General features: G+C 45.3%; 1 protein-coding gene across 2 annotated transcripts in view; it reads left to right on the plus strand.

Moving 5' to 3' along the window:
- Positions 1-9,104: 9,104 nt before the first annotated feature.
- SLC14A2 (solute carrier family 14 member 2) overlaps positions 9,105-14,016 on the plus strand; it is a 70,299-nt gene continuing 65,387 nt past the window's right edge. For both annotated transcript variants that reach the window (XM_019986467.2, XM_019986468.2), the window contains exon 1: positions 9,105-9,284. In XM_019986467.2, the coding sequence (XP_019842026.2) occupies positions 9,105-9,284 (180 nt within the window). The remainder of the gene's footprint in view (positions 9,285-14,016) is intronic.

Raw genomic sequence — 14,016 nt, forward strand, 5'->3', positions numbered from 1 at the left:
GGCCTCTTTTGGCCTTATCCCCTCCCTGGTCTCCCTGGGGATGATCCACCAGCCCATGGGCCTATTCTGTCCCCATTCCGGTGTCCACTGAGCCCTGCACAGCTAATTTCTTCCTTTCAGCAGCTATCCACCAGCTCAGGGATCACCCCAGAGCCCCTGGCCCAGGAACCAGCCTGACTCAGCAAAGATGAGTGACATCCCTGCCTTCCGTCCCTCTGTCACTGCATCAGGACAGCAGAGTCTGGGGCCTTGACTGGTGAACCAAACCGAAGGAAGCTCCAGAATTCCATCCCAGAGAAAGGAAGGCTTGAAATCAACATCTGAAGTGCACTCATGTGAGACAGGAAGGGCATGTGTCCATGCCCACGGGATAGACAAAACTGGAACCCACAGTGGGTAAAACCCGGGGGCTTGATGTCAGCTCCATGGGTCCAATGGTTTCTGGTAATCAGAGATGTTCACAGTCAGAATAACCCACCTCACAGGGCCATGGGACCCCTGCCAAAAGTCAGAGGCACTCAGCTCCTTCATTGTTTGAGAGAAGCATCAGTCCAGTTCAGTTCAGTCGCTCAGTTGTGTCCGACTCTGCGACCCCATGAACCGCAGCACACTAGGCTTCCCTGTCCATCACCAACTCCCGGAGCGCACCCAAACCCTTGTCCATCGAATCGGTGATGCCATCCAACCATCTCATCCTCTGTCATACCCTTCTCCTCCTGCCCTCAATCTTTCCCAGCATCAGGGTCTTTTCAAATGAGTCAGCTCTTTGCATCGGGTGGCCAAAATGTTGGAGTTTCAGCTTCAACATCAGTCCTTACAATGAACACCCAGGACTGATCTCCTTTAGGATGGACTGGTTGGATTTCCTTGCAGTGCAAGGGACTCTTAAGAGTCTTCTCCAACACCACAGCTCAAAAGCATCAATTCTTCGGTGCTCAGCTTTCCATATAGTCCAAATCTCACATCCATACATGACCACTGGAAAAACCATAGCCTTGACTAGACGGACCTTTGTTGGCAAAGTAATGTCTCTGCTTTTGAATATGCTATCTAGGTTGGTCATAACTTTCCTTCCAAGGAGTAAGTGTCTTTTAATTTCATGGCTGCAGTCACCATCTGCAGTGATTTTGGAGCCCAGAAAAATAAAGTCAGCCACTGTTTCGCCATCTATTTGCCATGAAGTGATGGGACCAGATGCCATGATCTTAGTTTTCTGAATGTTGAGCTTTAAGCCAACTTTTCACTCTCCTTTTTCACTTTCATCAAGAGGCTCTTTAGTTCTTCTTCACTTTCTGCCATAAGGGTGGTGTCATCTGCATATCTGAGGTTATTGATATTTCTCCCAACAACTTTGACTCCAGCTTGTGCTTCTTCCAGCCCAGCGTTTCTCATGATGTGTTCTGCTGCTGCTGCTTAGTCGCTTCAGTCGTGTCCGACTCTGTGTGACCCCATAGACGGCAGCCCACCAGGCTCCCCCAACCCTGGGATTCTCCAGGCAAGAACACTGGAGTGGGTTGCCATTTCCTTCCCCAATGCATGAAAGTTAAATAAGCATAGGATATGCCTTTTGTTCCTAAGGTTCTAGAAATTATGGAAACTCCCCTTTTCCATAATTATATCAATTGCAAAGTTTTAGGAAAAATTAATCAAGTCAATAAATAAAACCTACTAATCACTTTTCCTTCTCCAGAACTCTGCAACCTCAGTAACTCAGTTGGGTGAAAGATGATGTTAGATCATTTGATGTTCATCCCCCACGACAAGGTCACCAGCAGATTTAAACCCAACATGTCTCAGGCTCTTCGACTGTGCACTGATTCACACCAAGAACTCAAGAAGCCCCCACAGCCACAGGCTCTTCTCCTAACTGCAGGCATGTGCCAGGGAGGGTGCAGCCTCTTCCCACTGGGCAGGGGCGTGTTCTTGCATTGCAACCAGAAACTGTCTTTTAGAGAAAAGAGCCAGAAGAATTTCAAACTCAGTACAAGAGAGTGGGCACCATGTTTTCTATGTTGGGAAGGGAACTTGGGTCCAAATATATGGACTGAGGACTCGTCACAGTCTAGCTTCTAACACCCAGCTTCGCCTTTCCTTGCCGGCTGCCCCCTGCTCCAGCAGGGCCCACAACTGGGATTTCCTGGCACAAACCAGGTGTGTATTTTTTTCAGGCATTTCCTTGGCTGGAGTGTTCACCTCCCTCTTGCCAGTTCAACCAAGTCCTGACATGAAGGCCTGAGCCGGTCTCCGCCAGCTGTGGGAAGTTGGGGGACTGCCCTGCGCTCCGACAGCGGCCCCTCTGCCCACACCCCACCCCGACCCTGCCACTTTGCCCCCACACAGACAGTCTGCTCCCTCTCTCCCTGTCTCTGCAGCTCCATGCTCTCTCTGGGAAGCCCAAGGGCACACAGTAGGTATTCAACAGGGAGCATCTTCACAAAGAGGAGAGACGGCCCAGTCTATCGGGGGAGCCCCCTAGCGGGAACACTTGGAGAGTCCGGCTCTGGGGAGAAATAGGAGGCCAAAGCAAACAACCCTTTGTGTCCACATTTCTGAGGGAGAGGAGGAGGTACAGGCAGCCAAGGAGAGCGTTCTCACGCCAAGCAGATAATTATGTGTTCTTGGAAGCAGGTTTAATGGACTGGCTCAGAGCAGAGCTGGGAATGGGCTCTGAGGCCTGCCGCCTTCAGACGGAACGTGGCTCGGGCAGCCATTTCCCCGTCCAGTTTTAACAAGTGGCCGACGCCTTATGGAAACTTTTGAAAGGCGCTCTGTTTCAGAGCAGCCAGCTTGCACTTCATCGGGTTGCTTTAGCCATCTTTCCCTTCAGCTTGGGAGCACAGGAAGAGAGGAAACTGAAAAATCACTGAGCGCCTACTATGTGCCAAGAACCAAGTCAGCAGTTTCACTGTCCTAAGAACCCTGTAAAGGGGGAGAAGCAGAGGCCCACAGAGCACCTCGTGGCAGAGAAGAGAATGAAACTGGGCATCTCAGCTTCCGCAGCCTGTGCTCTTTCCAAACACTGACCTTCTCTTTACAAGACCTTTTTTCTGCTGCATGTCTCGCCCCTACCCCAAAGCCAAAATTCCCCCATTTGTAGGATAAACATTCCCATGGCAAAGGAACGCTGTGTTCCCCAGAGGAGATGCAATCACGTTGTTCCTGCTGAGGTTATGTGGGCTTATGAAATAGGACACTGTGCTGAGGGCCTGGCCCCAGGCTGGAGGGTGGCCCCCCTTCTCTGCCTCCCCCAGCTGTGCCCTGCAAGGCAGTTGGAGTAACAGACAAGCCCTGGGTGGGAAACTGGGTCTAATCTTGACTCTATAGCAAGCTGCTGGTTTCCCTGGGTCTCTGCTCCCTGCAGCCATCCCAAGGCAGCAAGCTTGCTTCAGAAAGTGCAGAGAGCTACATCCATGTGAGAAACAACTCTTGGTCTGCTATTCTGGGCCTTGACTTCTCCATCTGTAAATGGGAATATTAACTGCACTTGAGATACTCAAGAGAAGATAGAGCCTTTTTGGAAAGACTCTGGAGAGTACTTCCATTGTGCAATGATCCATTCTTTCCATAATTATTAAACATATATTGAGAGTTTATTATGTGTCAGGGTTTCTGCTGGGCAATGCAAATACAGAAATCAACATGGTAACAGGCCCTGTTCTTAAAGGTCTCATGATGTATACACACATTCTTCATCAAAAAATATATACATGTTTGACGTCCCATAGTTGGAAAATAATTCCTACTCCGGTCTACTTGAGTTGCATCACTATGACTTTTGTCATATGTCCTTGATTATAAAATATACATCTTTCTCATATTTTAGCATTTATTAAATGAGAGTGCATCTTGCAATTCTAATTGGCAGCATTTTCTTCTTTCATGGTAAGGCACAAAACAATAACACAATATTCAGTTGATAACATCTTAGATTCAGTGCAATATGTTTGGGGGAAAAAGTTTTTTTCAACTGGATTTTTAATGTAATTCACAGACATTGAATTTAACACAAGTTCTTTCCAGAACATTTCTAGTACATCCAGATATGTAGTGTCATGAAGATCACGTGGCTAGATATCGCCCCTCACTTCTCATCTGATGACTTGGAAGGATTCATACCATGCTGTGTTACCTCTTGGCCACCAGAGGGAGAGAGTGCATTGGGAAGGGACAGATTCTCAGGCTTGCTGGCTTCCGCTCTGCTAAACCTTTCCAGCGTGCCCCCTCCAGGGCCGTCTGAAACTCACTGAAATTCCACCTGCAGTCAGGAAGGAAAGGCCTCTTCCAGAGCCATGGAAGCACCAGAAAGAAGAGTTGATCATATATGAATGATATTTGCAGATCTATGCTAAACGCCAGCCATGGTTTAAATGAGCTATTCCTGGGAATGGGAACGGCCCTAGACAGGGCAGAGTTTGGCAGTTCTGCCTTGAAGTACAGGTGGCCCCTCAAGTTCTCAAGACCTGAGACCCACAGTGATTTATAAAGTTATCCCACTCTAGCAGTTACCTGTAGCCTTCCATCCTTTCTTCCTCCTTTTCTTCCTTCCCTCTTTCTCCTTCACTGAACTATTTATTGGACACCTACTACTTTATTTTTCTGGGCTCCAAAATCACTGCAGATGGTGATTGCAGCCATGAAATTAAAAGACACTTACTCTTTGGAAGGAAAATTATGACCAACCTAGACAGCATATTAAAAAGCAGAGACAATACTTTGCCAACAAAGGTCTGTGTAGTCAAGGCTATGGTTTTTCCAGTGGTCATGTATGGATGTGAGAGTTGGACTATAAGGAAAGCTGAGCACTGAAGAATTGATTATTTTGAGCTGTGGTATTGGAGAAGACTCTTGAGAGCCCCTTGCACTGCAAGGAAATCCAACCAGTCCATCCTAAAAGAGATCAGTCCTGGGTGTTCATTGTAAGGACTGATGATGAAGCTGAAACTCCAATACTTTGGCCAAGTGATGCGAAGAGCTGACTCATTTAAAAAGACCCTGATGCTGAGAAAGATTGAGGGCAGGAGGAGAAGGAGACGACAGAAGATGAGATGGTTGGATGGCATCACCGACTAGATTGACATGGGTTTGGGTGGACTCCGGGAGTTGGTGATGGACAGGGAGGCCTGGCATGTTGCGGTTCATGGTGTCGCAAAGAGTCGGACACGACTGAGCGACTGAACTGAACTGAACTGAACTACGTGCCAGGTTCTGTGCTAGGAGCTAGGAGATACAGCAGTATAAGGAAAAATACTCGTCCCATGAGAACATGTGACAGACAGCAGACTATCAGAGAAGCCTTGTCCAACAGGTGATAATTAAGACAAAGACTGAGGGAAGAGCAGGAGTTATCTAGGTAAAGGGCTAGGGAGAAGCCTTCCAGACAAATGGACCAGCATTTGCAGAGACTGGACATCACCAGATGGTCAACACCGAAATCAGATTGATTATATTCTTTGCAGCCAAAGATGGAGAAGCTCTATACAGTCAGCAAAAACAAGACAAGGAGCTGACTGTGGCTCAGACCATGAATTCCTTATTGCTAAATTCAGACTGAAATTGAACAAAGTAGGGAAAACCACTACCCATTCAGGTATGACCTAAATCAAATCCCTTATGGTTATACAGTGGAAGTGAGAAATAGATTTAAGGGCCTAGATGTGATAGATAGAGTGCCTCATGAACTATGGAATGAGGTTCGTGACATTGTACAGGAGACAGGGATCAAGACCATTCCCATGGAAAAGAAATGCAAAAAAGCAAAATGGCTGGGGAGGCCTTACAAATAGCTGTGAAAAGAAGAGAAGTGAAAAGCAAAGGAGAAAAGGAAAGATATAAACATCTGAATGCAGAGTTCCAAAGAATAGCAAGAAGAGATAAGAAAGCCTACTTTAGCGATCAATGCAAAGAAATAGAGGAAAACAACAGAATGGGAAAGACTAGGGATCTCTTCAAGAAAATCAGAGATACCAAAGGAACATTTCATGCAAAGATGAGCTCGATAAAGGACAGAAATGGTATGGACCTAACAGAAGCAGAAGATATTAAGAAGAGATGGCATGAATACACAGAAGAACTGTACAAAAAAGATCTTCACGACCCAGAAAATCACTGACCTAGAGCCAGACATCCTGGAATGTGAAGTCAAGTGGGTCTTAGAAAGCATCACTACGAACAAAGCTAGTGGAGGTGATGGAATTCCAGTTGAGCTATTCCAAATCCTGAAAGATGATGCCGTGAAAGTGCTGCACTTCATATGCCAGCACATTTGGAAAACTCAGCAGTGGCCACAGGACTGGAAAAGGTCAGTTTTCATTCCCATACCAAAGAAAGGCAATGCCAAAGAATGCTCAAACTACCGCACAATCGCACTCATCTCACACACTAGTAAAGTAATGCTCAAAATTCTCCAAGCCAGGCTTCAGCAATATGTGAACCATGAACTTCCTGATGTTCAAGCTGGTTTTAGAAAAGGCAGAGGAACCAGAGATCAAATTGCCAACATCTGTTGGATCATGGAAAAAGCAAGAGAGTTCCAGAAAAACATCTATTTCTGCTTTCTTGACTATGGCAAAGCCTTTGACTGTGTGGATCACAATAAACTGTGGAAAATTCTGAAAGAGATGGGAATACCAGACCACCTGATCTGCCTCTTGAGAAATCTGTATGCAAGTCAGGAAGCAACAGTTAGAACTGGACATGGAACAACAGACTGGTTCCAAATAGGAAAAGGAGTTCGTCAAGGCTGTATATTGTCACCCTGTTTATTTAACTTCTATGCAGAGTACATCATGAGAAACGCTGGACTGGAGGAAACACAAGCTGGAATCAAGATTGCCGGGAGAAATATCAATAACCTCAGATATGCAGATGACACCACCCTTATGGCAGAAAGTGAAGAGGAACTCAAAAGCCTCTTGATGAAAGTGAAAGTGGAGAGTGAAAAAGTTGGCTTAAAGCTCAACATTCAGAAAACAAAGATCATGGCATCCGGTCCCACAACTTCATGGGAAATAGATGGGGAAACAGTGGAAACGGTGTCAAGACTTTATTTTTCTGGGCTCCAAAATCACTACAAATGGTGACTGCAGCCATGAAATTAAAAGACGCTTACTCCTTGGAAGGAAAGTTATGACCAACCTAGATAGTATATTCAAAAGCAGAGACATTACTTTGCCAACAAAGGTTCATCTAGTCAAGGCTATGGTTTTTCCTGTGTTCACGTATGGATGTGAGAGTTGGACTGTGAAGAAGGCTGAGCACCGAAGAATTGATGCTTTTGAACTGTGGTGTTGGAGAAGACTCTTGAGAGTCCCTTGGACTGCAAGGAGATCCAACCAGTCCGTTCTGAAGGACATCAGCCCTGGGATTTCTTTGGAAGGAATGATGCTAAAGCTGAAACTCCAGTACTTTGGCCACCTCACTGGAAGAGTTGACTCATTGGAAAAGACTCTGATGCTGGGAGGGATTGGGGGCAGGAGGAGAAGGGGACAACAGAGGATGAGATGGCTGGATGGCATCACCGACTCGATGGACGTGAGTCTGGGTGAACTCCGGGAGTTGGTGATGGACAGGGAGGCCTGGCGTGCTGCGATTCATGGGGTCACAAAGAGTCGGACACGACTGAGCGACTGATCTGATCTGATCTGAGGTAAAAAGTGCTAAATGGAGGCCAGTGTGGGGCCCAGAAATGAGCAGCAGGAGAAGCACAGGACAGGCTAAAGCACAGTGGAGTCAGTGATGCAGAGCTTGAGCACCATGCTAAAGGTGTGGTGTAGCCATTGGAGGGATTTAAGCAGGAAACATGTGTGGACTTAAATGTTAATATGATGAATTTGACTGCTGTGGGGCACAGCTTGGAGGAGAAATCTGAGAAGAAGTGGGAGTAAGCAATTGGCAGTTATTTGGACAAGTGGCAAGAGGTGATGGTAACCAAGTGGTGATACTGGACATCAAGGTGTATTTTAGAGATAGTTTTGGATTGGAGAGTGGAGGAGAAGGGAGTGTGGAGTTTGATTCCTGAAATGTCTAAAGAAGAAACTTGGAAGGGGGATGGGAATTTTCCTGGGATTGGCCCCTTGGAGAGAGGAAGACAGGACTCAGGAAGGAACATTATGAGTTGTCTCAGTGTATTAAGTCTAAGCTTCTGTGAAGTAAAGAATTAAATCTGCGAATCCAGTTCTCAAAGCTAGGCTGCAAATGTTAGACTTAGGGGCCATAGGTATGTAGATGGGAGATAAAGCCGTGGCAGCAGGGACCAATGGGGAAAACTTTAGATCATACTGAGATACAACTCCATGCAGACCCAAAACCACCTCCCAAAGAAACAGTAAATTTAAATAAGACATAACTGAGCTGGAGGAGACCAAAAAAGAACGTCAGAAACAAGAAGGAAAGAAGTATAACTACCATGACACAGCCAGACTAAAGTGGAAACTAAGACATTGTGAAGAGATTGTTCTAAAACCAAGCCCTGACATAAGCCCTGGCCCAGTGATGAAAGGAAAAGTGTCTCACATGGAGGAATCAGTGTGCACAGCCTCCAGTGGGTCACACAAGAGCCGCTTACTGCTCCTGGGGAGAGGAAGGAAATAGAAGCTGGAAAGGGCATTGAGGGCAGAGGGGAGAGAAGGGCACTGCAGGCCAACAGGCAGCAATATAGGCTGCATAGCAACTAAGAAAATGAACTTCTCCTAGAGCCGTCCTCAGGTGGAAACCCAGATCTACATGTATGTATCAAGGGGAAAATGCATGTGCGTCTAATTCTGCAATAAAACAGTACCATTGGCAATATGAAAGATAGAGAAAAAATATTTTAGTGACCAGAAAAAAAGAGATATATTCTTACTGAGTGATCAGGGAACTCTGCACAGCAGAAATGGACTTTCTTCTGGACTTGAAAGAATGGGTGGATTTTGAACAATACAGGTCATGTTGGTGGAGGAATGGCTCCAGGCCCCTCTGGTAGCACAAGTGACTGGAACAGTAGGTCCCTTGTTTCAGAATAGACCTCAGGCCTCCTGTGGCCCCCATCTAGCATCAGCCAAGTCCCTGGGGCTCCATCCTGACTCACTTGTTCTTTCCCTTTCCTTTTACCAGTTTCGTGACTGATGAGCAGCCAAAGCCTGAAAGAGATGTCTGATGCTCACACTCACAGCAGCCCTCTCCTGGCAGAGCCTCTTTCCAGCAAATACAAACTCTACGAGTTCGAGTTTCCCAGCCCAGGCTGTTCCCCCAACTCCCAGGATGCACACCCAGCCCTACCTCTTCTAGAAATGCCTGAAGAAAAGGTGAGGAATGGCCTTCCCAGGATGTTCCCCAGGTGGGGGTGGGAGGAAGGGTGGAGCATGTGTGATCTAATGCCTGTAACTGTCACACTGGGGGAGATTCTGCCCACCCCCAATACAGCTCACATCCACAATCAATCCTTCCTGACCTTAGATGGAAAATGTGACTCTGTGTGTCACATGATTTTAAGGACAAGTAGAGAATGCATACTCTATACACACTTACAAGTCTTCCAACCAGTCCCCCAAATCTTTCTCCTTGTATCTGCTCCATGAATTACTCTATTGTCTCCAAAAGGAAGGCCTCTTTCAAAGCAGGCCTTTAGTATTCCTTGGACCCAGCATCATCAAGGCAGCATAGCTACCAACTCAGTGGCCAAGGACCCAAGACTGTTAAGGTTATTAATGAAACGTAATTCAGGTACCATAAAATTCACCTCTTTAAAGTATACAATACACTGGTTTTTCACATATTTACAAGGTTGTGCACACATCACTATTATCTAATTCCAGAATATTTTAATCACCTCACAAAGAAAGTCCATACTCCTTAATAGTCAGCCCTCCTTTCATCTTCCCCACCTCCCAGCCCTGGCAAAACCACCAATCTACTTTCTGGATTTATAGATTTGCCCATTCTATATATTTTATATAAATGGAATCATATAATATATGCCTTTTGTGATTGCTTCCTTTCATTTAGCATAATATTTTGGGTTCTTTCAGTAATCATTCCTTTTATGGCCAATAACATTTCATTGTATTTGCTGTTGTTATTTAATCATTGTCATGTCCAGCTCTTTGCAACCCCATGGACTGTTGCGTGCCAGTTTCCTCTTTCCTTCACTAACTCCAGGAATTTGCTCAAATTCATGAGCACTGAGTCAATGATGCTATCTAACCCTCTCATCTGCTACCACCCCTTTCTCCTTTTGCCTTCAATCTTTCCCAGAATCTGGGTCTTTTCCAAAGAGTCAGTTCTTCACATCAGATGAACTGACTCATCTCAAAGTACTGGAGCTTCAGCTTCAGCATGAGTCTTTCCCAGGAATATTCATGGTTGGGTTCCTTTGGGATTGACTGATTTGATCTCCTTGCCGTCCAAAGGACTCTCAAGAGTCTTCTCAACCACCACATTTCAAAAGCATCAACTCTTCGGCACTCAGTCTTCTTTGTGGTCCAGCTCTCACATCCTTACCTGATGACAGGAAAAACCATGGCTTTGACTGTACACATCTTGGTCAGCAAAGTGATGTCTCTGCTTTTGAATATGCTATCTAGGTTTGTCATATCTTTCCTTCCAAGGAACAAGCTTCTTTTAATTTCATGGCTGCAGTCACCATCTGCAGTGATTTTGGAGCCAAGAAAATGAAATCGGTCACTGTTTCCACTTTTTCACCTTTTGTTTGCCATGAAGCGATGGGACTAGATGCCGTGATCTTAGTTTTTTTAATGTCATTTAAGTCCAGCTTTTTCACTCTCTTTTTTCACTCTCATCAAGAGGTTCTTTACTTCTTCTTCATTTTCTGCCATTAGAGTAGCATCATCTGCATATCTGAGGTTGTTGATAATTCTCCTGGCAATCTCAATTCCAGTTTGTGATTCATCCAGCCTAGCATTTTACATCATATAATCTGCATATAAGTTAAATAATCAGGGTGACAGCATACAGCCATGTCATACTCCTTTCCCAATTTTGAACCAGTCAGTTTTCCATGTCTGATTCTAACTGTTGCTTCTTGACACACATACAGGTTTCCCAGGAGAGAGGTAAGGTGGTCTCATACTCTCATCACTTAAAGAATCTTCCACAGTTTGTTGTGATCCACCCAGTCAAAGGCTTTTGTGTAGTCAACAAAGCACAAGTAGATGTTTTTCTGGAACTCACTTGCTTTCTCCATGATCTACCGAATGTTGGCAATATGATATCTGGTTCCTCTGCCTTTCTAAATCCAGCTTATACATCTGGAAATTCTCAGTTCACATACTGCTGAAGCCTAGTTTGAAGGATTTTGAGCATAAGCATGCTAGCATGTGAAATGAGCACAATTGTACAGCAGTTTGAACATTCTTTGGCGTTACCCTTCTTTGGGATTGGAATGAAAACTGACCTTTTCCAGTCCTGTAGCCACCACTGAGTTTTCCAAATTTGCTGACATACTAGTTGCAGCACTTTCACATCATTATCTTTTAGCATTTAAAAAGCTCAGATGGAATTCTGTCACCTCCACTAGCCTTGTTCTTAGTAATGCTTCTTAAGGCCCACTTGATTTCATACTCCAAGTTGTCTGGCTCTAGGTGAGTGAGCACACCATCATGGTTATCCAGGTCATTAAGACCTTTTTTTTGTATAGCTCTTCTGTGTATTTCGCTACCTGTTCTCAGTCTCTTCTGCTTCTGTCCTTACCAAATAGGTCCTTACCATTTTTGTCTCTTATGATGCCCATCCTTCCATGAAATATTTCCTTGATATCTCCAATTTTCTTGAAGAAATCTCTAGTCTTTCCCATTCCATTGTTTTCCTCTATTTTTTTGCATTGTTCCTTTAAGAAGGCTTCCTTTTCTCTCCTTGCTACTCTCTGGAATTCTGCATTCAGTTGGGTATATCTTTCCCTATCTCCCTTGCCTTTCATTTCTCTTCTTTCCTCAGCTATTTGTAAAGCCTCCTCGGATAATCACTTTGCCTTTTTGCATTTTTTTTTTTCCTTTGGACAGTTTTGGTCACTGCCTCTTAGAATCTCTGTCCATAGTTCTTCAGGCATTCTGTCTACCAAATCTAATCCCTTGAATCCATTTGTCATCTCCACCGATTTAAGTCATATCTGAATGGCCTAGTGGTTTTCCCTACTTCCTTCAATTTAAGCCTGAATTTTGCAAAAACGAGCTAATCATCTGAGCCACAGTCAACCACAGGTCTTGTTTTTGCTGACTCTATAGAGCTTCTCTGTCTTTGGCTGCAAAGGACATAATCAACCTGATTTTTGTATTGACCATCTGATGATTTCCATGTGTAAAGTCATCTCTTGGATAGTTGGAAAAGTGTATTTGCTATGGCCAGCGTGTTCTCTTGACAAAGCTCTGTTAGCCTTTGCCCTGCTTCATTTTGTACGCTAAGGCCAAACTTGCCTGTTTTTCTGGGTATCTCTTGACTTCCTACTTTTGCATTCCAACCCCTAGTGATGAAAAGGACACCTTTTTTTGGTTTAGTTCTAGAAGATATTGTAAGTCTTCTTAGAACCAGTCAAATTCAGCTTCTTTGGCATCAGTGGTTGGGGCATAGACTTGGATTCCTGGGATGTTGAATAGTTTGCCTTGGAAATGGTCTGAGGTCATTCTTTCATTCTGAGGTTGTCCCTATGTGGGGCTCTTTTGTTTATGATGAAGGCTACTCCATTTCTTCTAAGGGATTCTTGCCCACAGTAGTAGATATAGTGGGCATCTGAACTGCATTCACCCATTCCCATTCTTTAATTCACTGATTCCTAAGATGTCAATGTTCACTCTTGCCATCTTTTGCTTGACCATGTCCAGTGTATCTTGATTCATAGACCTAACGTTCTAGGTTTTCACAGCACCAGCCTTCACTGTCACCACCAAACACATCCACAACTAAGCATTGTTTCTACTTTGGCCCAACCACTTGGTTCTTCTGGAGTTATTAGTAATTGCCCTCCACTCCTCCCCAGTAGCATATTGGACACCTTCCAACTTGAGGGGCTCATCTTCTGGTGTCATATCTTTTTGCCTTTTCATACTGTTTATGGGGTTCTCAAGGCAAGAGTACCTAGAAGTGGTATTTCTGGGTCACATGGTAAGTCTACATTCAACATTTTAAGAAACTGATAAATTGTTTTCCAAAGTGGCTGCATTAGTATTTATTCTCACCAGCCATGTACACATTGTGCCATTCCACCTCCTCAACAAACTGTGTTGTCTTTTTTATTATAGTCTAGGTAAATGAGTTTAGGTGATGGAGAAGGCAATGGCACCCCACTCCAGTACTCTTGCCTGGAAAATCCCATGGACGGAGGAGCCTGGAAGGCTGCAGTCCATGGGGTCGCTGAGGGTCGGACACGACTGAGCGACTTCACTTTCACTTTTCACTTTCATGCATTGGAGAAGGAAATGGCAACCCACTCCAGTGTTCTTGCCTAGAGAATCCCAGGGATGGGGGAGCCTGGTGGACTGCCGTCTATGGCGTCACACAGAGTCGGACACGACTGAAGTGACTTAGCAGCAGCAGCAGGTAAATGTGATGGGAGAAGGCAATGGCACCCCACTCCAGTACTCTTGTCTGGAAAAATCCCATGGATGGAGGAGCCTGGTGGGCTGCAGTCCATGGGGTCGAGAAGAGTCGGATACGACTGAGCAACTTCACTTTCACTTTTCACTTTCATGCATTGGAGAAGGCAATGGCAACCTACTCCAGTGTTCTTGCCTGGAGAATATGAGGGACGGGGAGCCTGGTGGGCTGCCGTCCATTGGGTCGCAGAGTCCGACACAACTGAAGCGACTTAGTAGCAGCAGCAGCAGGTAAATGTGATGGAGAAGGCAATGGCGACCCACTCCAGTACTCTTCCCTGGAAAATCCCATGGATGGAGGAACCTGGTAGGCTGCAGTCCATGGGGTCGCGAAGAGCCGGATACGACTGAGTGACTTCACTTTCACTTTTCACTTTCATGCATTGGAGAAGGAAATGGCAACCCACTCCAGTGTTCTTGCCTGGAGAATCCC

Source organism: Bos indicus, chromosome 24 (genome assembly GCF_029378745.1).
Source record: "Bos indicus isolate NIAB-ARS_2022 breed Sahiwal x Tharparkar chromosome 24, NIAB-ARS_B.indTharparkar_mat_pri_1.0, whole genome shotgun sequence".
Lineage (NCBI taxonomy): Eukaryota > Metazoa > Chordata > Mammalia > Artiodactyla > Bovidae > Bos > Bos indicus.